Source organism: Platichthys flesus, chromosome 5, assembly GCF_949316205.1.
Source record: "Platichthys flesus chromosome 5, fPlaFle2.1, whole genome shotgun sequence".
Classification (NCBI taxonomy): Eukaryota; Metazoa; Chordata; class Actinopteri; order Pleuronectiformes; family Pleuronectidae; genus Platichthys; species Platichthys flesus.
In genome coordinates this window covers 22,195,015-22,212,624 of record NC_084949.1, presented here as the reverse complement: position 1 = coordinate 22,212,624, position 17,610 = coordinate 22,195,015, and the positions used below count along the sequence as shown (strand labels likewise).

Here is a 17,610-nt window from a genome sequence, read left to right as displayed (position 1 = left end):
GAGGATTAAGAATCAGGAAATCACAAACAGCAAGTATGAATACTGCATATTTTTACTTTCATTTTTTTACTTATATTCACGGGGCAAATATTTCACTTGTAATGAAGTATATTTATAGTGGTTAATGATACTTCCACCAGGGTTCATGAGTCAATGTCTTTTGGGTTTGTGAAGTCTCAGTCCAGTCAGTCCGCACCTCTGATCATCTGTTAATGGTACAATAAGTCGAGACTCGGCAAAACACACTGACTCCAAACAAGACTGCAGGTCAACAAAGAACAAACACACCCGGCCGACAACCCCAGCGACAGTCAAAAAAAAAAAAAATGGAAGAGACCCACCCGAAACATATCAACAGCACAGATGCAGAAAGATCCAAGACAAACTTCCGAAGCCAGAGAGAGGAAACGTTCCGGTACAGAACAGACGAGGGTCGATATAAAAACAGACCAGCTGCACACCAGACCACAACCGGAAAGGATTTCACACAGGGAAGTGAAGCAGTGAGCCCCAGGCAAGACACATGAATCACACACATCACACACATCACACACATCACACACATCACACAAAGCGTTTGGTTTCCTACCTCCTCCTTCCGTCTCATCACAGGGGCTTCAGGCTGAAACGAGGAGGGGCTGCAAACTTTCCCAGCTCTACCACTGGTCCCAGTACTCACCACTAATTCTGCTCAGCTTTGTGTATGAGGCTTGTGTGTGTATAAGTTAGATTAATGATATGATAATAACAACAATAATAATCTTTATTCGTATAGCAAATATATGATATGAGAGTGGAATCAATTTTCTCATCGAACTCTCGACGAGCAACCAAATAATTGTAGGTAAGTGCAGTTTCTTTATTTCGGGTGCAGCAGCAGTAACACAGCGGTCACAGCACATGTAGTCTGGTAGGCACCAGTGAGAATATTATCAGTTACCAGTCATACAGGACAATTACACAATCCACAGAAGCATCTCTCTCATCCAGAACAAGTTATCCAAACATCTCTCCGATACAGTATATATATCTCTTTATTCTGTTATATCTCTCGTTTTGCCATAATTGATTCATCATCATCATCATCATCAAAATAAGCGCTCACTTCCTTCGTCTGGCAGAATCGTCTTTATACAACAGAAATCTTTGACGTCTACATGCTGCCCCCCCCCCCCACCTTTTGATACGAGCTCAAACAACAAGATTTGACACATCACTACCTTGCATCGTTACACAGTTACAAAAAAAAGAAAATACAACCTGACTCACAATGAAACACTCGTCCTCTCAGACAATTCATTTCATGTATGAAAATGATTCTCCGAAGGGTATTGTATTGTTTGAGAACACATACAGCTATAATGCATATTCTAATACTTTAATAATTATACATGTACTGCAAAATGGCACAAGATGGCTGCCCTTCGTCACAGTTGTTGAGGACAATCTTTTTCTCTCACACCACCTTCAGATTCCCTATGGTTTGGCACTTTTGGATATCCTGTTTCTATGAGCTAACAAACCATCAGCTGTATCGGCGCCGTCATATGTGAGATTCTCCAAAAATGGTTGTGTACAAGCTGAGAGATATGTCGTCTGTCATTAAAAACACAGTGTTATGTGGTGAAGGTTTTCAGCAATGGATCAGTAGAAAAGTAATGAGCCTTCTGTCAAATATCTCTTACTAGACGCATACTTGCACTCTCCTACGTAGAAATACTTAGATCCTTCGACTGGTTGAAAATGGAATTAGCAAAAATGTTCAGATAAGCTCACCACAACACTGACGGATGGTCCAAAAGACACAAAATAAAGTTGAGGTCAGGAAACTGGTTCTCAAACGATCACAGGAAAAGCATCTGGTCAGTTTTCACTTACACTGTAGGAATATGTGGTCATAGCACACTCATCAATATAACTGACAGGTCGTCGGTGTCGATATGCAGTAACAGGGCTGGCTGACACAGAGACGGGGCAGGTTCAGGTCGGCCCGGGGTCGGTCTCCCGCCCTGAACCTGCCGCTCTGAGCAGCTGGGGGGGCGAGTGACACTTCAGCACTAGAGACAGAACTGATATGAGAGCAGCAGTGTAACATGACGACGTGTTTAACCAACCAAAACAAGACTAGCCTCCTACTGGCAACTTCACACATGGATATCTGACCGTTTCTCCTGATTGTTAGCATTGAGCACCTGTCTGCATTTCCATCCGAACATGGTTCCATGAATAGTTTGGCATTTTGGAGGAATGATTTGATTTCTTTCTTAGATTTAGACGATTGTATTGATAACACTCTGTAAGGAGCTAAAGTCAGGACCGAGTTAACCTAGCTTTGCATAAAACACTTTAAAACAGGGGAAACTGCGAATTGGTTCTCGTAAAGTTCATGTAAGTTTATTTAAAAATCGAATTTCGCGAAAATCTGCAATTAACAAACTAGCACCTGCCGCTGTTGAATGAAAGGAAGTTGGCTCGTCAAGATAAACAGTTTTTGGTGCTCATTTTAAGTTCAGTGCCATTAAACCACCACAGAGGAACAAAACAATGGAATTCCAGGAATACCAGTCAAACCAGAAACGTCAAAATCAAATGGTATTCATGTCTCTCCCACCGTCTAAAGTCGGGGTTATGTTACTATGAGACTCTAAATTGTCCGTATGTGTAAATGTGATTGTGAATGATTGTTTTGTCTCTGTAGCCCTGCGGATTAATGGCAAACTGTTCAAGGTCGGAGCCACACCTCTCGACCAAGGTCAGCTGGGATTGGCTCCAGTCCCCACTACAACCCTCAAAGGATAAGAGTTGTAGATGACGAATGCACAAAAAAACATGAAACCAAAACATATTTTGGAGCACTAAGTTTTCCTGGGCCTGTTTTGCTAAACTAAGATAACCAGTCCCAGACTCTAGCTCAGTCTCCAAAGTGAGACTGATATCAACCTACTCATCTCACTTTGGTACAGACAGCAAATAAGTGTAGTTCACAAAATGCCAAACTATGTCTTCAAGGTTTCACACGGATGAACGCAGCCTGGATATGAATTTTTGCAGATTTTCTTTCACATTTATTCTCATTTGTGTGTATGTTTCTGAGGTGTAGGGGGTTGCTAGTGCAGCTCAGAGAGATGTGGCATGGTCACTGGGTTGAGTGAGGGTACTCAGGGTTAACAAATGAGAAGCCTTGGAATTCTTCCTGGTCCAGGTTGGCTATAAGCTCCTGATCTGGGGGGGTCAGCTCTGGGGGGTGGCGCGTGAAAAAGCGATCAAAGTTCTCTGCGTCACGCCCACACTGCCGTGGAGAGGAGAGATAGAGAGAGAGAGAGAGAGAGAGATGGAGAGAGAGATGCGGGGGGGATGGAGTGAGTTCGATGTGGGATGGAGAGAAAAAAAGGACAACAACAAACGACAAAGAGAAAAAAGAGAAATACAACTAAAACATGGTGTTAACCAATCAAATCGCTCACAGCCGAGACTGTGGATTTCCATTGGTCCATATGTGAGCCAGTGATATCTCAGCTTCATCATTGGTGACTACCCTCACAAATCTCAGCTCTGCATTTGTCAGGGCAGTGACCAATGGCAGGTGATGGTTGGGTTCGGGGGGGATGAGCGAGCTAATCGTTCCCAGGACTTACCTTGAAAGTTTCACTAAGTGCATTGAGTGTCAAATCTTTAGGGTAATCAGTGAAGTTCTGGTCATACATGTCAGGTGTATGTATGTGTGTGTGTATATGTAATATACTCACAGCTTTAGGTTTGAAAGGCGGCTGGACCTCTTTATTCTCCAGTTTTTCCCAGTCTATATAACGGAAGAAGGCGTGCTCCTTGATGTCTCTCTCGCCCTCTGGACCACAGCCCAGACGCTTACCTGGGTGTTTGGTCATCAGCTAAAAATCACACACAGACACTATACAAGAGTTTGGACGAGGACGTGTGTGTGTGTGTGTGTGTGTGTGTGTGTGTGTGTGTGGTGTGAGCTTCTGCTTTTCATATTTCTAAAAGCTTCAGATAAAGATTTGTATTCCATGTATTTATTTAGTGCTTCTGTGTTGCATATTTTCCTTAACACTTAAAAAATGTACAATAATTATGTTGCGTGTAATTTTTAGGATTACATCTATCCAAGGACCACAGATAAATAAGAGCCTTACAGATATAATATTCAAAAATTCTTCATCAAAATGTTTAAAAACCTATATTTTGCTGATTTGTGTACTTACATAATCCAAAAATGATTCCAACAATTTTCAAACTCAACCCCCGATTGTATGCAGTGGGAGTGGGTTTAGATTGGACCTGTGTGCTATTCAAGTGTGTGCCCTCACCCCCTTGCAGATGGCAACAGCTTCTTTGGACATGGATTTGGGGTAAGAGACGTGATGCTCCATGATCGACTGGAACAACTCATCCTCATCCTCCCCGTCAAAAGGCGGCTGGAGGAGCACAAATATTACATGTCAATTTTCAGGTGCTGGTGTTTCCTCAAAATAAGTAAACAGAGCGTACAAACCTGTCCAGCGAGCATTTCATACAGCAGCACTCCGAAGGCCCACCAGTCCACAGACTTCCCATAAGGCTGATAGGCTATGATCTACAAAGCACAGTGATAAACTCCTGAGTCTCAATCACAAGGGTTAGGGTAAGGGAAATAATTAGAATGAAAAAAAAGAGACATAAAAATAAACAAACCTCTGGAGCAATGTAGTCAGGTGTTCCACAGAAAGTCTTCGTGGTCACTCCGTCCAACATGTTCTCTTTGCACATGCCAAAGTCGGCGATCTTTATGTGTCCCTCAGAGTCCAGCATCACGTTGTCCAGCTTCAGATCCCTGAAAGCACACACGTACAAATACACACAGGAGTTTTAAAGACACTAACTTTTTCTGAAATGGTTTTAAGGGCACCGGCAGACCGACGCTGACTCACCGGTACACGATGCCTTTGGAGTGAAGGAAGAAGAGTCCGATGGCGATCTCTGCAGCATAAAACCTGAGAAACAGACAAACAGCACTTTGGAAATATACTGACATGGATCTGTTGAGTGCTGTATAGATGAGGGATTCAACACTTGTTAGACCTCAATGATACACAATAAGTTTTGTTGAGAAACACTGAATAAAAACACATTTTATTGTTAACAAAGGTCTTTAAACACTAAATGTTCATCTAAATTATTCATGGATTCTTGCATGTTTTCACCAAACAGCTCCTGACCAGGTTATTAGCTGAAGGAGGCTTTGTTTTCAAAACTTGCTGTAAGAATGTGCTACTGGTCAGGGAGTATCCTGTTGAATGTTGGTGCTGATCCAGATCAGGGGGCCGTCCCACCGATTTTCACTTAACTTTCTTTAACATTGCAAGCAACAGCTTTTTTTGTTGTTTTCTTTTTTAAATCTTCACAGATTTTGCAGGGAATAATGAAATCACTTTGATGGGAGAAAAAAATCAGACCTACTTAAGGGACTATACCTATGAGTGTGTGCAAGTGGGTAGGGTTTGATTGAATATAAGGTGACTGTCTGGTTCAACTCTATTTTGATAAGCTTTTATCTAAAGTAGCAGCAAGAAGAAATAAACAAGGAGCACAAAAAACTCTTTGCAAGAAATAAAAGTCTGTGATTTCCACTTTCAACAACGTTATTATGATCACATAAAACTTCCTATTATTCATCTCCTCCCTGTGTGTGTACTCACACAGCATGAGGCTCCTTGAACTTGCCGACCTGTTGGATCTGGTACATGAGGTCTCCTCCATTTATATACTCCATCACAAAATACAATCGGTCCTAGGGGTACAAAGATGAAGGTGTGAGGAAGGAGAGGAGAGTGAAGATCAGGGATACATGTGTCTGCATGATGTGCTCTACCATGGTCTGGAAACATGAGTGCAGCTGAGTGAGGAAAGGTGGTTTCCCCGCCAGAGCGAGGACTCTCTTCTCCACCATGGTGCACTCCACGTCATCGTCCTGGATCACCACATCCTTCTTCAGGATCTTGATGGCATACAACTCGTCCGTACCCTTCCTTTCAGCCAGCATCACCTGACGAGGTGAGGGAAGAGTTTCATGTCATTTCATGTCTTTAGCAGCCGTTTGTTCACATTTTCCATCACAAAGCATCACCTTGCCGAAGCTGCCTTTTCCGAGAACCATGATGAAGTTGAAGTCTGAGAGCTTGACACGGTCCTGATTGCCATTGCTGTCATACTTATACATCGAGGAGGAGGACGACGAGTCTGTGGGCTTGCCTGGACCAACCCTGGCTCTCTACGGAGAGAGGGAATTACAGGCAAGGCACGAACATAAGGGGATTATGTTAGAAAAAAAGGACTGCACAAATAAAACCAATCCTCATTTGAGGTCTCTGACCCTGTTATTAACATCTGTCCTGAGAGATGTGATCACAAGTGGACAGCGTTAAGTACTTTCTCTCACATGGTCCCCTGCTACCGCCATAGATTTAATTAATTCTGTGGGAAGCGCTGATGTGTGAGTGTGTGTGAGTGTGTGTGTGTGTGTGTGTGTGAGTGTGTGTTGGCGCACACGAGAGAGAAAGAGAGCGAGTGGACTCAGGAGAGACAGAATGAATCTCATGCAGCTTGGCTATCGAGGAGGATTTGACAGATTTTAGAAGAGTGAAAGTGTGGTGGCTCAGAGGATGTCACCTTCATTTCCCAGACCAACTTCCAATGTGGTCTGAGTGATCGGATCTCAGGACGCATTGAACACAGATTTGAGTGCGTTCACACCTGACCTTAGCGCTGACCACTTGAGATCACATCACTAGTTAATACCAGGTCTGAACTGGATCACTCACCTCAAACTTTTGTCGAAGCTCCTCGTTGCCTTCCTCTCCCTCCGCCTGAACAGGAACATTAAAGTATTCTCCTTCCTCCTGGGACAGCAGCTTAAACCTGAACGGAAACAGAGCCAGCTTTAAATTTCAACATTTTCCTACTTCTCCTCCATCTCTCCTTTCTTCAACCTGACGTCTTACCATCCATCTACCCCTAGTTTTTGTAGTTCTGAGATCCCAAAGGACAGGGATCCCATGAAGTCGTTCCTACTGGTCAAATCCCAGTCCCAGATCTCCACCGACAGACGGCGGTCCTTGTCACTTTCTTTTAGTTTGCTAAGAAATTGGAGGAAAAGAGGAGGGGCAGTCAGATGAAAGAGGCGAAAACAGATTAAAAAAATGATCCTTGACATCTCTCTTTATTTATTCTGGTAAATGCCTCCACATTTGACATATTTTCATTCCTGCGCATTTCCCAGCAGTCACAATATTCTGGAACAGCCTGAATATCAACAAGCAAAAGCAATACAAAAAAAAGAACGAGGACAGGGTCACTCGCACGAGCTCCTACTAAAACTAAAGCAGAAAATCATAGCAGAAGGAGTGAAGTCTCACAATGTGAAGCTCTCGTTCCAGGTGGGGTTGAGGCAACACTTGATGGTCTTGGTCTTCTGCTTGCTCTCACTCTTGGGGTCTGGGATCAGTTTGAGTTTGACGTAAGGGTCTGACAGGCCGTTGGGGTCCATGGGCACCAGGTTCCTAGCCTCTTTGACTGTCGGGGGGAGGAAGGTCGAAGACAAGGATAAAAATAAGTGTCAGAAGAAGAAGACGAAGAAGAAAACATCACAGTGGAGTTTGTCCTTCGCAGAGGACGGCAGGAGGTGAAGTCTCTGCCCTAAATAACTCTGGCTACATTTGACAACACTTAACGACAGTTTAGTTTATCTTCCATAATCAATCCAAAAGCTGTCTGAGAGAGAGAGAGAGAGCCTGCTAGCACATGGATGCACCTCCCAGTGGTGATGTGGGTCAATCGTTGGATCATTGATCGACTAATGGACTTTCCAGTTTTACTCTTTGGCTTATAAAGAGCTTTGGGAGCTGTTCTCTTGCTCTCTCATTGTGTGTGTGTGCGAGAGGGGGGGGAAAAGCGTGTGTAAAAGAGGCAAACAGAGAGAGAGAGAGAGAGAGAGAGAGAGAGAGAGAGAGAGAGAGAGAGAGAGAGAGAGAGAGAGAGAGAGAGCACTCACTGCTGACGGTGAGTGTGTCCTCAGTGATCTGGGCAGTGATCTGGATGCGTCCTCTCCTCTCGGTGTGATCTGTCCCACACAAACTCGGGACGTTGGCCACACACCGCTTGTGGATGTTCATCATACAGTCTTAACACAGACACACAAAAACGCACAAGTCAAATTAAGAAACAATTGCAAGTTTGACTCAAAATCTGTACGGAACATGCTTCTGCATTACCAGACCATAACCAAATGTAAAACAAACTAATTAAACTACAATTACTGACCCGTGGTTGTATGACTCTGCCAATCAGGGCCGTTTCAGTCTACCTACATTTTCTCCAAATTCATGTACGGTCACCATGACCTTTGACCTTTGACCACCCAAATAAATAAAATAAATACTAAAATTGAACTAGTCAATCTCTGAAACCAAGTGAATTCATTTAAAAAGGTGCTACTGAGATGTTCTAAGGTCAAAAAAGGAGGTCACAGCAACCTTGACCTTGGACCACCAACATCGGATCAGAACATCCTTCAGTGTGACTCATCATTGGTACCAAATTTAAAGAAATTCCTTCAAGGTGTTGTTGATATATACAGTTCAAAAGAAAGGGAACCTGAAAGCACGAAGCCTCTGGCCACTGTTTGTCACTGAGTGGAGAAGATTTAAAAGTCCTAGAAATACTGTGACTCTCTCTTCCCATAATGTAAACACAGTGCTCTGTCATCGTATTCATTAAAGCCTCCCCCGCCTGCCACATCTTTCAAATTCCATAACCTCAGTTTGTAACACAGGCTTTCCTTAAGCCGACAGAAACCCCTGATGATATGACTCGGCTAATTTACTTTCCAGACTTCAAAGAAGACTCTGCAGAGCTGCGGGAGACATTACACAACTGTTTTCAAAGGCTCAGTGGTACTTCCCCAGCGACAGGAAACAGATCTTTATGTGTTTAACTGCTGGAGCGACTACAGGAAAATCGAGATCTATCGAGAAGAGGGAGCACAAACCACTAAATGTATCTGAGATGAAGAGTGTTGACTGCAAGGAGTGATCTTTAAAATCAGAAATCGCGATAATCGATGCAAAACCGATGAGAATTCACTTGCCAGAATAGATTTTATATTTTTTGAAGACATTAAGTTACTGATGGAGCCAGAGGTCAGGGAGCCACCTCCCTATCTCTATGCTGCAGAACCTGACACCACCAATACCTTTTATTTATTTATACATCACTTTTCTTTACAATGTTAAAAATAGAACACAAGCAGATAGAATTATATACATAAATAAGTAGGAGTAGTCAGGGTAAAAACAAGCTAATGTGATTCGTATGCAAAAGTTTTAATAAAATCAAACGTTTTAACAAGGGTTTTAAAGCAAATTCAATAATGGGGGGGGGGGCTCTGATAACAAAGGCTGGGTCACCCTGAGACCAGGGAGTCACCAGCAGGGCGCCATCCGAGGATCTTAGTGGTCGACACGGGAGATAGCAGGTCAATAAATCTGAAAGGTTTTTGGGTGCAAGGCCATTTAAGGCATTAACAGCAATAGAATTTCAAAATCAATATGACATTTAACAGGGAGCCAGCGTATGGAGGCGAGCACACGGGTGATATGGTCATTTGTATTTGTGCCAGTGATGAGCCGGGCAGCAGCACTAAGCCTTTATGGAGAGTAAAGTGCATCAATAGGATATGAAAGCAACCTTTTGTAAATCAGCAAGTGATGAAAATGACTTTATTTTGGAAGTTGCGTTGAGGTAAAATAAGCTGGACTTAAGCTTGACTTCAGGACAGCACTGCTTGAGTGGAAAAAGTGATGTGCTTTCAAAAAGACAGCAACAGATACATGCAGCTGTTATTTATCAGGTCGTGCATTACAAACTGATGTGAAGCTGCAGGAAAGAATTCGGGACCAATCAGACGCCTTCTGGATGGTTGCGTGACAGATAAGAACTTAAAGATCTTAAGTAAAAAAAATCTTGTAAACTGCATTTATCCCATCGGACACTGGTCCATTTGTTCGTCCTTAAAGAGCAGGCCTTGAAAATGGGACTTAGTTAGTGACACAAGTACCTAAGTCACATTAAAAGCCCTTGAAACGTCTCTTAATCAAGTAACAGCTCTTTTATATTCATTTTAACTGTATTCGTAATACATGCTGCATATTCCTGTGGCCCTGGACCCCTTCACTCAAATTGGATTTTCTAGATTATTATTATTTTCACAGTTTTAATCTACTGTATTTTTCATTGTGCATGTTCACATGTGCATTTGTTTTTTCTTTGTTCTATTGCTGAAGTTCCTCTGTGTTTTTTACAGTAGCCCAAGTTGGCCGTCATTGTTTAAAACCAAATAAAGCGTTACTTAAAAACTCTGACTTTGTTTTAGATTCATATGCACAGTACAGCAGTGAGTTAAGCTGCACAAGCCTCAAAAAACAAGCATGTAATACATATATTTCCTTATGTTCAACTGTAAAACGAAAGATGTGATGTAATTGCACAGTCTGTCCACTTGGTGTCAGCCTGCTCTGATGGACGATGTTTGCCTCCACTCAGATCAGTGAGTGGTACTGAGGTCCTGTCAATAACCTTATTCTGATTAATCTCCATTAGTTAGTGCACTGAACACATCATTTATTCATGTTACTTTACATTGAGACACTGGTACAGATATTATCCACACTGAAGGACGACCCAGATATAAAAAAAAAAGTGCCTGATGCGGCAGAACAACATATCACATCTTGGTATAAAGAATTTTGTGACCTCGCTGTAAATTCCTAAAGAACCAAAGAGAACAAAAGAGGGACTGGATCCTGAGATTAAAGACCACTGTGTTCTTAATTCAACAAATATATAAACATATCAGTGCGAAGAGGAAGTCAAATAACATCATTTAAAATAAATAAATACAGTAATAATAAAAGTAAAAGTAGCAAAAAGTCAGATTTTTCAGAAATTAAGAGAAAGATGTAGATTCAGTGAACTGGCTGCATCTGGCCAAAATGACTTACACCATGAAATAAAGTAAAATATTTGTGTGTTAAACCTTTTTTCTTTTGCATTAAATACAACAAACATGTGTTTTTTTTACCAGCAGACAAATCGCATCATCTCCAATGTTATTGAATAATAAATAGCCGACTGTGTTTTACAGATTTACTTCAGTTGGTGAAGATTTAATGTGGAGTTAATGAGCTGTGAAACAAACTGGAGTTTGATGAAAGACGCTTCAGACGAGACTGACTGAGATGATCAGTGCTGCAGACTGTACATGTGTTCGTTCATCAGGTTTATATCACAGGTGTCTGGGGAGCGTCTCCCGTGTTTCTGGTTAGTTTGGATGTGGAATAAAAGCTCATTATTCTATTTTTACAACTGACTTGATGAGGCACATAACCTGCAGCACAGGACTGACTGTGACTTATTAGGACGCACACAACCTGATAAGAAGGTGGATACAGGATGAAAAATACCAATACTATACAGATCACACTTTTTAATAGACGTTATTATCTAACAAAGTAGAAGGAGAAGGAGAAATCCCTTCACTCTTGCAAGTGTGTTATCAGGGTTAACAAATTATTTACGTACTGTGCAAATATTTTGGTCACTGCAGCTGTTTAGATTTTATTTACCCATCATGCATTGGCATCAGAGACGTGTCTGATCAGCCTGAAATATATTCTGCAGCATGACAACGGCCTCAGACATTAAGCCAGTGTCATAAACAACGACAGTATCTTGCGTCCTGTAACAGATGGCCCGCCCCCCCGCGGAGCCCTGATCTCAACATCACAGAGACGTTCTGGGTCGACATGAAGAGAAGGAAGACAGACGTTCACAGCGGACCTGCCAAGTAACTTGAGAATGACGTGTGCAGGTGAACTCAGCGGAACTGGCGCTCGTTTAAACCCAAAGAGTGGTCACAGAAAGTAGGAATTTGGTTTAGTTTTTTAGTTTGATGCACTTTGTGTGACGTTAACTGATCAAAACTATTAATAGCATTAGTTTCAGAGCAACATCCTTTTGAGCAGAGCTGTCCGTGACTTATCCTCTTCGTACATAGGCCCTATTCTTAGGTTCCTGCTCAAAAGTTGCATGCCTAAAATTTAAATTGTACATCTCTGCAGCTACAGGGTCTACATGATTAACTTGGTATCTATGTAAAGGGAACACTTGTGAGATTTCCGCCAAACAGAAGTTTACAATTATAGCGTGAATATCCGATATGAAATCATGTAGATGTAGCACACAACCTCTGGCAAACCATAGCAGAACATCTGAATATTATCTGTGCCAGATTTTAAGCTAATAAAGTAAAGGAGAGAAAGGTTTCAGAGGTTTTAGAAGAGAAATGTTTAGGTGTAATATCCAAATCTGTGTCATTTGAGATTTCTTACTATAAAACACATAAAATTTGGATTATAGATTTTTTTTTTTAAAGAACAAGCATTACCAGCAAAAGATGGCTGCATCTGTATCCGGCATATTTTGGCTTAACTTTTGTACAATAGGAGGAAATGGAGATGAGTTATCCACTTTTAAATACAGTTTATGGTTTAAACTAAGCAGGTCAAGTATCAAAGCAGAAAGATGCATCGTTGCACATATATCTTACAATTTGATTAGAGTAACAAAGTTGAATATTTTTCAGAACTTGTCATGAACACAGAAAAACAGAAAAAGGAAGAGGTAAAACATTTAAAAAAACGATTTTATGACCATGGTTCAGTTTCACTTGTAGGGGTTTTAAACTTAAACACTAAATAGTGGAAGTTCAAACCTGATATATACGAATCAGGCGAAATGAGAAGTTCTGCTTATAGCCCAGACTCTGTCACACACGCGCTCACATACAAACAGGTGTGTCTGTACTCACGGTCACATTTCATGCCCTGGTGTATCAGCCCATAGAGGAGGGAGCCACAGTGGTCACAGAAGGTGGGGCTAGAGTACGTGTGGACCTTAAACTTGTGTTTACTCCGAGGATCCTGCAGAGGCACAAACACAGGGCAGAGAAGACAATTCATTTAAGTAATCAAGAGTTGAGTTCCTGTTTTCATTAAAAACTGATTTATAACATACAGGATATCTTCTCCCCTTCTACTAAAGTCTAACCTAGCAGATGGTTCAGGTTTTCTTTCTCCAAACCTTAACTATCTGCCCAAGAAAGGATGTGCTCATCAGAATGTTTTAGTGGCGCTTAACCATAATCCAAACATGTAATGTCGACTCTTCTTGGAGGAATTTTCAACAACATTTTGGACCCTGGCTGCAGAGATTTGCTTTCATTCAGCCATCAGAGAGGTCTGCCAGATGTTAGATGATAGGATCTGACTCACAGTCCAGGTTCCAGTTAATTACAGAGGTGTTCAGGTGATGGATGGGGTCGAGGTCAGGGCTCTGCCATAAAAAAATTGTGTGCATCTGGCTTTGAGCACAAGACGTTATCATGTTTATCATATAATATATATTGGATATATGAATTGGATTCCTCCATCGAGGCCCAATGGTCCGCTTAATAATCCCTATTTAAATGAACTAGATCTGGATTTTAATTTGGATCTGCACCAAACTGCAAACACTTAGAGGCTAAACTAACAAACTAAATGTCAGACCCTTAAATATGCCTGATTTTTCATTAAGATTTATTAACATCTTTCCACCAGGTTTCATGGAAATCCTCTCAGGTGGTTTTGTTCTGCTGACTAACAACTGATCAACAAACAAACAGAGGTGAAAACACAACCTCCTTGGTGGAAGCAAAGGAGAAAGAAAAGGCTTCATGCCATTCTGCATTAGCGCCACCTTACAATTGCCCTCCAGGGACAAATAAAGTTGTTTTGAATTGAATTTAGCATCAACGGTAATGTTGTTAGCAGGAGATTTCAAGATTTCCTGTAAAAGTTACTTTACAGGAAATTAAGAAATAAAGCTCAGCTCAGGTCAAAGTTGAACACATTTTAACATCTCTGCCCTGAATCATCCCAACGTGCCACACATACATACAGAACAACAAGGCAGTGTACACAGAAACTATTTTTAATAATGTCAATACAACAAAAGCAAAACTGTCTATTTCGTTCATCTGTTTCATATTTTTCCATGACATCCCAAATCAATGTATGTGAACAGAATTTATGATTTATCTGATTCTTTAAATATATCATCCATTGCAACATAAAGCAAGAACCAAAACGCTGTGAGAGAGAAAATGGAGCAAGTGAATCTGCAGGAAGTACTAAAATAGGAAACAACTAAAAGGCGTTGGTGACAAAAACAAAGGAAGAAATCAAGATTCATTAACATCAAGGAATATGGTGTGTGTGGTGTGTGTGGTGTGTGTGTGTGTGTGTCAATGAGAGATATTGGCTCATTAACCTGAGGCAGCCAGGCAGCACATTTTCTCCTTACTGACATGTCTCAGGGTGATTTGGAGCCAAAAGGTCAACAGGGGGGGTGCATGAGATGCGTGTGTGTGTGTGTTTTTGCTATCCTAGTGAAGACATTTCTACCCTTTTCAACTGGTCATAAACCCAGTTAAACCACTAAGATCTGGCCTTTTGTCTATATCTGCATTCACTCCCAGGTCTAATGACTCTACAGCAGATACAGGTTTTTTTTATCTGCTTTTTATATAAGATAAATGTAATATTGACATATATGACGTCTACTTCAGAGAACAGTTTGTAGGTTGAGACTAAGGCTAGAATTGAGAAGCAGGTTAGGGGGTCATAGTCCTCATTGTACTGAGGAACAAAAATGTATGTGTGTGCATGTGTATTCATTAAGCAGAACACACATGGAAGTACACGACAAACACAAACCCAAAGTTGCGACAGTGCTGATCTTGCAAAAGTTATTAACAAGCATCATTAGAATCACTAACCATGAGCACAATGAATATTTAACAGGAACACAAGTGGAGGGATCTGTTTCACCGTTCATCCCCATAAAACATTTTTAAAGCCTGACAACAGATTAAAAAACTAAGAATTAAATGAAGGAAAGTAGTTGGAGTTGTGTTTGCATGTTTTCACTTACGTCTGACGCTGGTCCCTTGTCGGCCCCCGGACAAGAAAAGGTGACAAACTCATGACAGCGCTTATGGACTACAAAACAGCACACTGTGGAGACAGAGACAGAAAAAAATCATTATCAACTCTGCAACACAACATCAACAAAAACATGATTCGATATGTAAATGATGTGACATTAGTCACTGCACAATAAGCTCCTCCAATTTCAGGAGGATCCACTCGTCCTGTCTTTTGCTTTTCAACGTCTATATTTAGTTTTTATGCTTCAGTTCAGATGATTTCAGATTTAACCGCAGTGTGGTGCTGGGACATCTCATTATCACACCCCAGAAGATTCAAGCTGCAGCAGGAACCTTCCCCACGTTGGCAGCTTCAAATGGCAGCAGGCTCCTCCTGCCAAGCACCTGATGAGACTGTATGTTCCTGCTCACTGCTTCAATCATTCAGCACAGACTGACTGAAATAAACAGCCGGCACACTCCCCGCCTAATATAGTACAGGGATGCTGCTGGTCCACTTTACAAGGAAACTGCAAGGACAAAAAAACGCTTAAACGGAAGCTCAGTCGCTGGTGATGATGACGGAAACATGGACAAAGGACAGTCAGGCTTTTAGAGAATTCTACATTGTTCTTAAGGAGATGTGCATGGTTGTAAAAAAGGCGTCTGGACTGACTCTTGAAGACGTTTCACTTCTCATGCAGCTCAGTTCTGTACTGACGTGTTACCCTCTCTGATGAGACGTGAGACATCCTCAAGAGACTCAAGGGAATCCAGTCACCTGTGTGCAGCTCCTGAAGAAACCACAACCTGGACGACTGATTCTTTAACACATACTTTTGTTCTGAATGCATGGGACAACGCTGGATTTACTTTACAATTAACTCAAAGTAATAATAATCCATTTATTTGCTGTAGCATCTTTCACAGAAATAAAATTCAGAGCGTGCCAAACAAAAAAACAAGAACATAAAACTAGAAGACTCAGAAAGAGCAATGACCCAACGCTTGAACACAATGACAATGACCACATCAAGATCTCGCCATTATTTCTAAAGAAATTCACAAAAATGTCTAAAAACTCTCGATCTCGCAATAATATCCTGGATCTGCTCCAAAAGACAAAGTGTTCACATCCTTCAGAACAAATCCTTCCACCAAGTTTCAATAAGAACGGTCCAGTAGTTTGTGTGTAATCCTGCTCAATACATACAGAGACAAACAACTATTCACACTTTACAGTCTCCAATTAACTTGACCCCAATCAACAGGTCTTATGATAGTAGAAAACTCCCACTGACACGAGGAGAACATGCAAACTCCTCACTGACTCAGAACCGGGAACCTTCACCGAGCGCTGCCCCCTTTATCTGAATCCTCTCCAAAATGTAATGTAATGGGTTCTTTCTTGGGTCACATCCCCACAGCTCCACAAAATGTTCATGGAAATCGGTTCCGTAGTTGTTTTTAGAAATCCTGCTAACTTACAAACAAACAGACAAACACTGGTGAAAACAGAACCACCTTGGCCGAGATAATTAAAGATAAAAGTGAAAGAATAAAAACCTAATACAGACACAGTCGACCACGGGTTACCAGGACGACAATCAACAACTACATCTCAGAGTGGAACAATGGTCAGTTTGAGTCTTCAGTGGTTTCCACATGTAATTTACATGATGAAGAGGAAGTCTGGGCCTGTTCTCTTCAAGTGGTTGATTCAAATTGCTGGTTGAAGAGTCCTGAGTTTAATCATTTCTTCGCTGAAGCATCAGAATTTATCTTTGCCTGCGTCATTGTCCACAGCTAAGTGTGTGTGTGTGTGTGTGTGTGTGTGTGTGTGTGTGTGTGTGTGTGTGTGTGTGTGTGTGTGTGTGTGTGTGTGTGTGTGTGTGTGTGTGTGAGATTAAAGTTCAGACAGGCTGCCGAGTCTTACAAAACAAATGAATTGGCTCTGAGGTTTCATTTAACTTTGAGCAACTTCCCCCATTTCAGATGTGGGAAAAAACAACACTTGAAAACCTGCAGTCACTTGTTGGCTTGAGACGGTTCACATGACATAACTGCAAGTGTATGATAAATGATCAGTAGTAATGATTCTGAGAGATTAATTCACGCTACAGCCACAGGCGGTTGGAAGCAAAGTGAAAAAGTAAAATATGAAATCATATGTTTTCAAATGGAAGATTAATCACAGATTTAATTTGGTTCTTTTCCCTGTTTTACATGTTTATAGACTGAATACGTTTAGATTTTGTACCTTTTTTTAAGAACATGTCACAAGAAGTCATTACTTTGGCTTTTGGAAATTGTGGTTGACATTCTTCAATATTGACATTTTAGGCACCAAACGATTGATTGAGAGAAGAATCAGCAGATTGATCACAGAGCAGTGGGCAGCCATTCACAGCGCCCGGGGAGCAGATGTTGGGGGAGTAGGGTGCCTTGCTCAGGGGGTAGGGAGAGTGCTCTTTGTAACAGATCCGGGTATTGTCCTGGCAGGTATGTTGTATTGTCACCGCAAGGAATCG

The 17,610-nt window shown here is 41.5% G+C and overlaps 1 protein-coding gene across 2 annotated transcripts in view; it reads right to left on the bottom strand.

Moving 5' to 3' along the window:
- LOC133953700 (protein kinase C beta type) overlaps window positions 1-17,610 on the bottom strand; it is a 30,969-nt gene that overhangs the window by 3,180 nt on the left and 10,179 nt on the right. The window contains exons 3-17 of one of the 2 annotated variants that reach the window (XM_062387752.1): window positions 15,085-15,167; window positions 12,920-13,031; window positions 8,045-8,173; window positions 7,410-7,566; window positions 6,996-7,130; window positions 6,816-6,912; window positions 6,122-6,265; window positions 5,867-6,040; window positions 5,694-5,785; window positions 4,926-4,988; window positions 4,690-4,828; window positions 4,511-4,591; window positions 4,326-4,433; window positions 3,747-3,887; window positions 1,019-3,289 (exon numbers count right to left, since the gene is read on the bottom strand). In XM_062387752.1, coding sequence (XP_062243736.1) covers window positions 3,137-3,289; window positions 3,747-3,887; window positions 4,326-4,433; window positions 4,511-4,591; window positions 4,690-4,828; window positions 4,926-4,988; window positions 5,694-5,785; window positions 5,867-6,040; window positions 6,122-6,265; window positions 6,816-6,912; window positions 6,996-7,130; window positions 7,410-7,566; window positions 8,045-8,173; window positions 12,920-13,031; window positions 15,085-15,167 — 1,808 coding nt within the window. In that variant the 3' untranslated portion in view covers window positions 1,019-3,136. Of the gene's footprint in view, window positions 1-1,018; window positions 3,290-3,746; window positions 3,888-4,325; window positions 4,434-4,510; window positions 4,592-4,689; window positions 4,829-4,925; window positions 4,989-5,693; window positions 5,786-5,866; window positions 6,041-6,121; window positions 6,266-6,815; window positions 6,913-6,995; window positions 7,131-7,409; window positions 7,567-8,044; window positions 8,174-12,919; window positions 13,032-15,084; window positions 15,168-17,610 lie in introns of those variants that run through there. The other variant, XM_062387753.1, reaches the window with a different exon arrangement.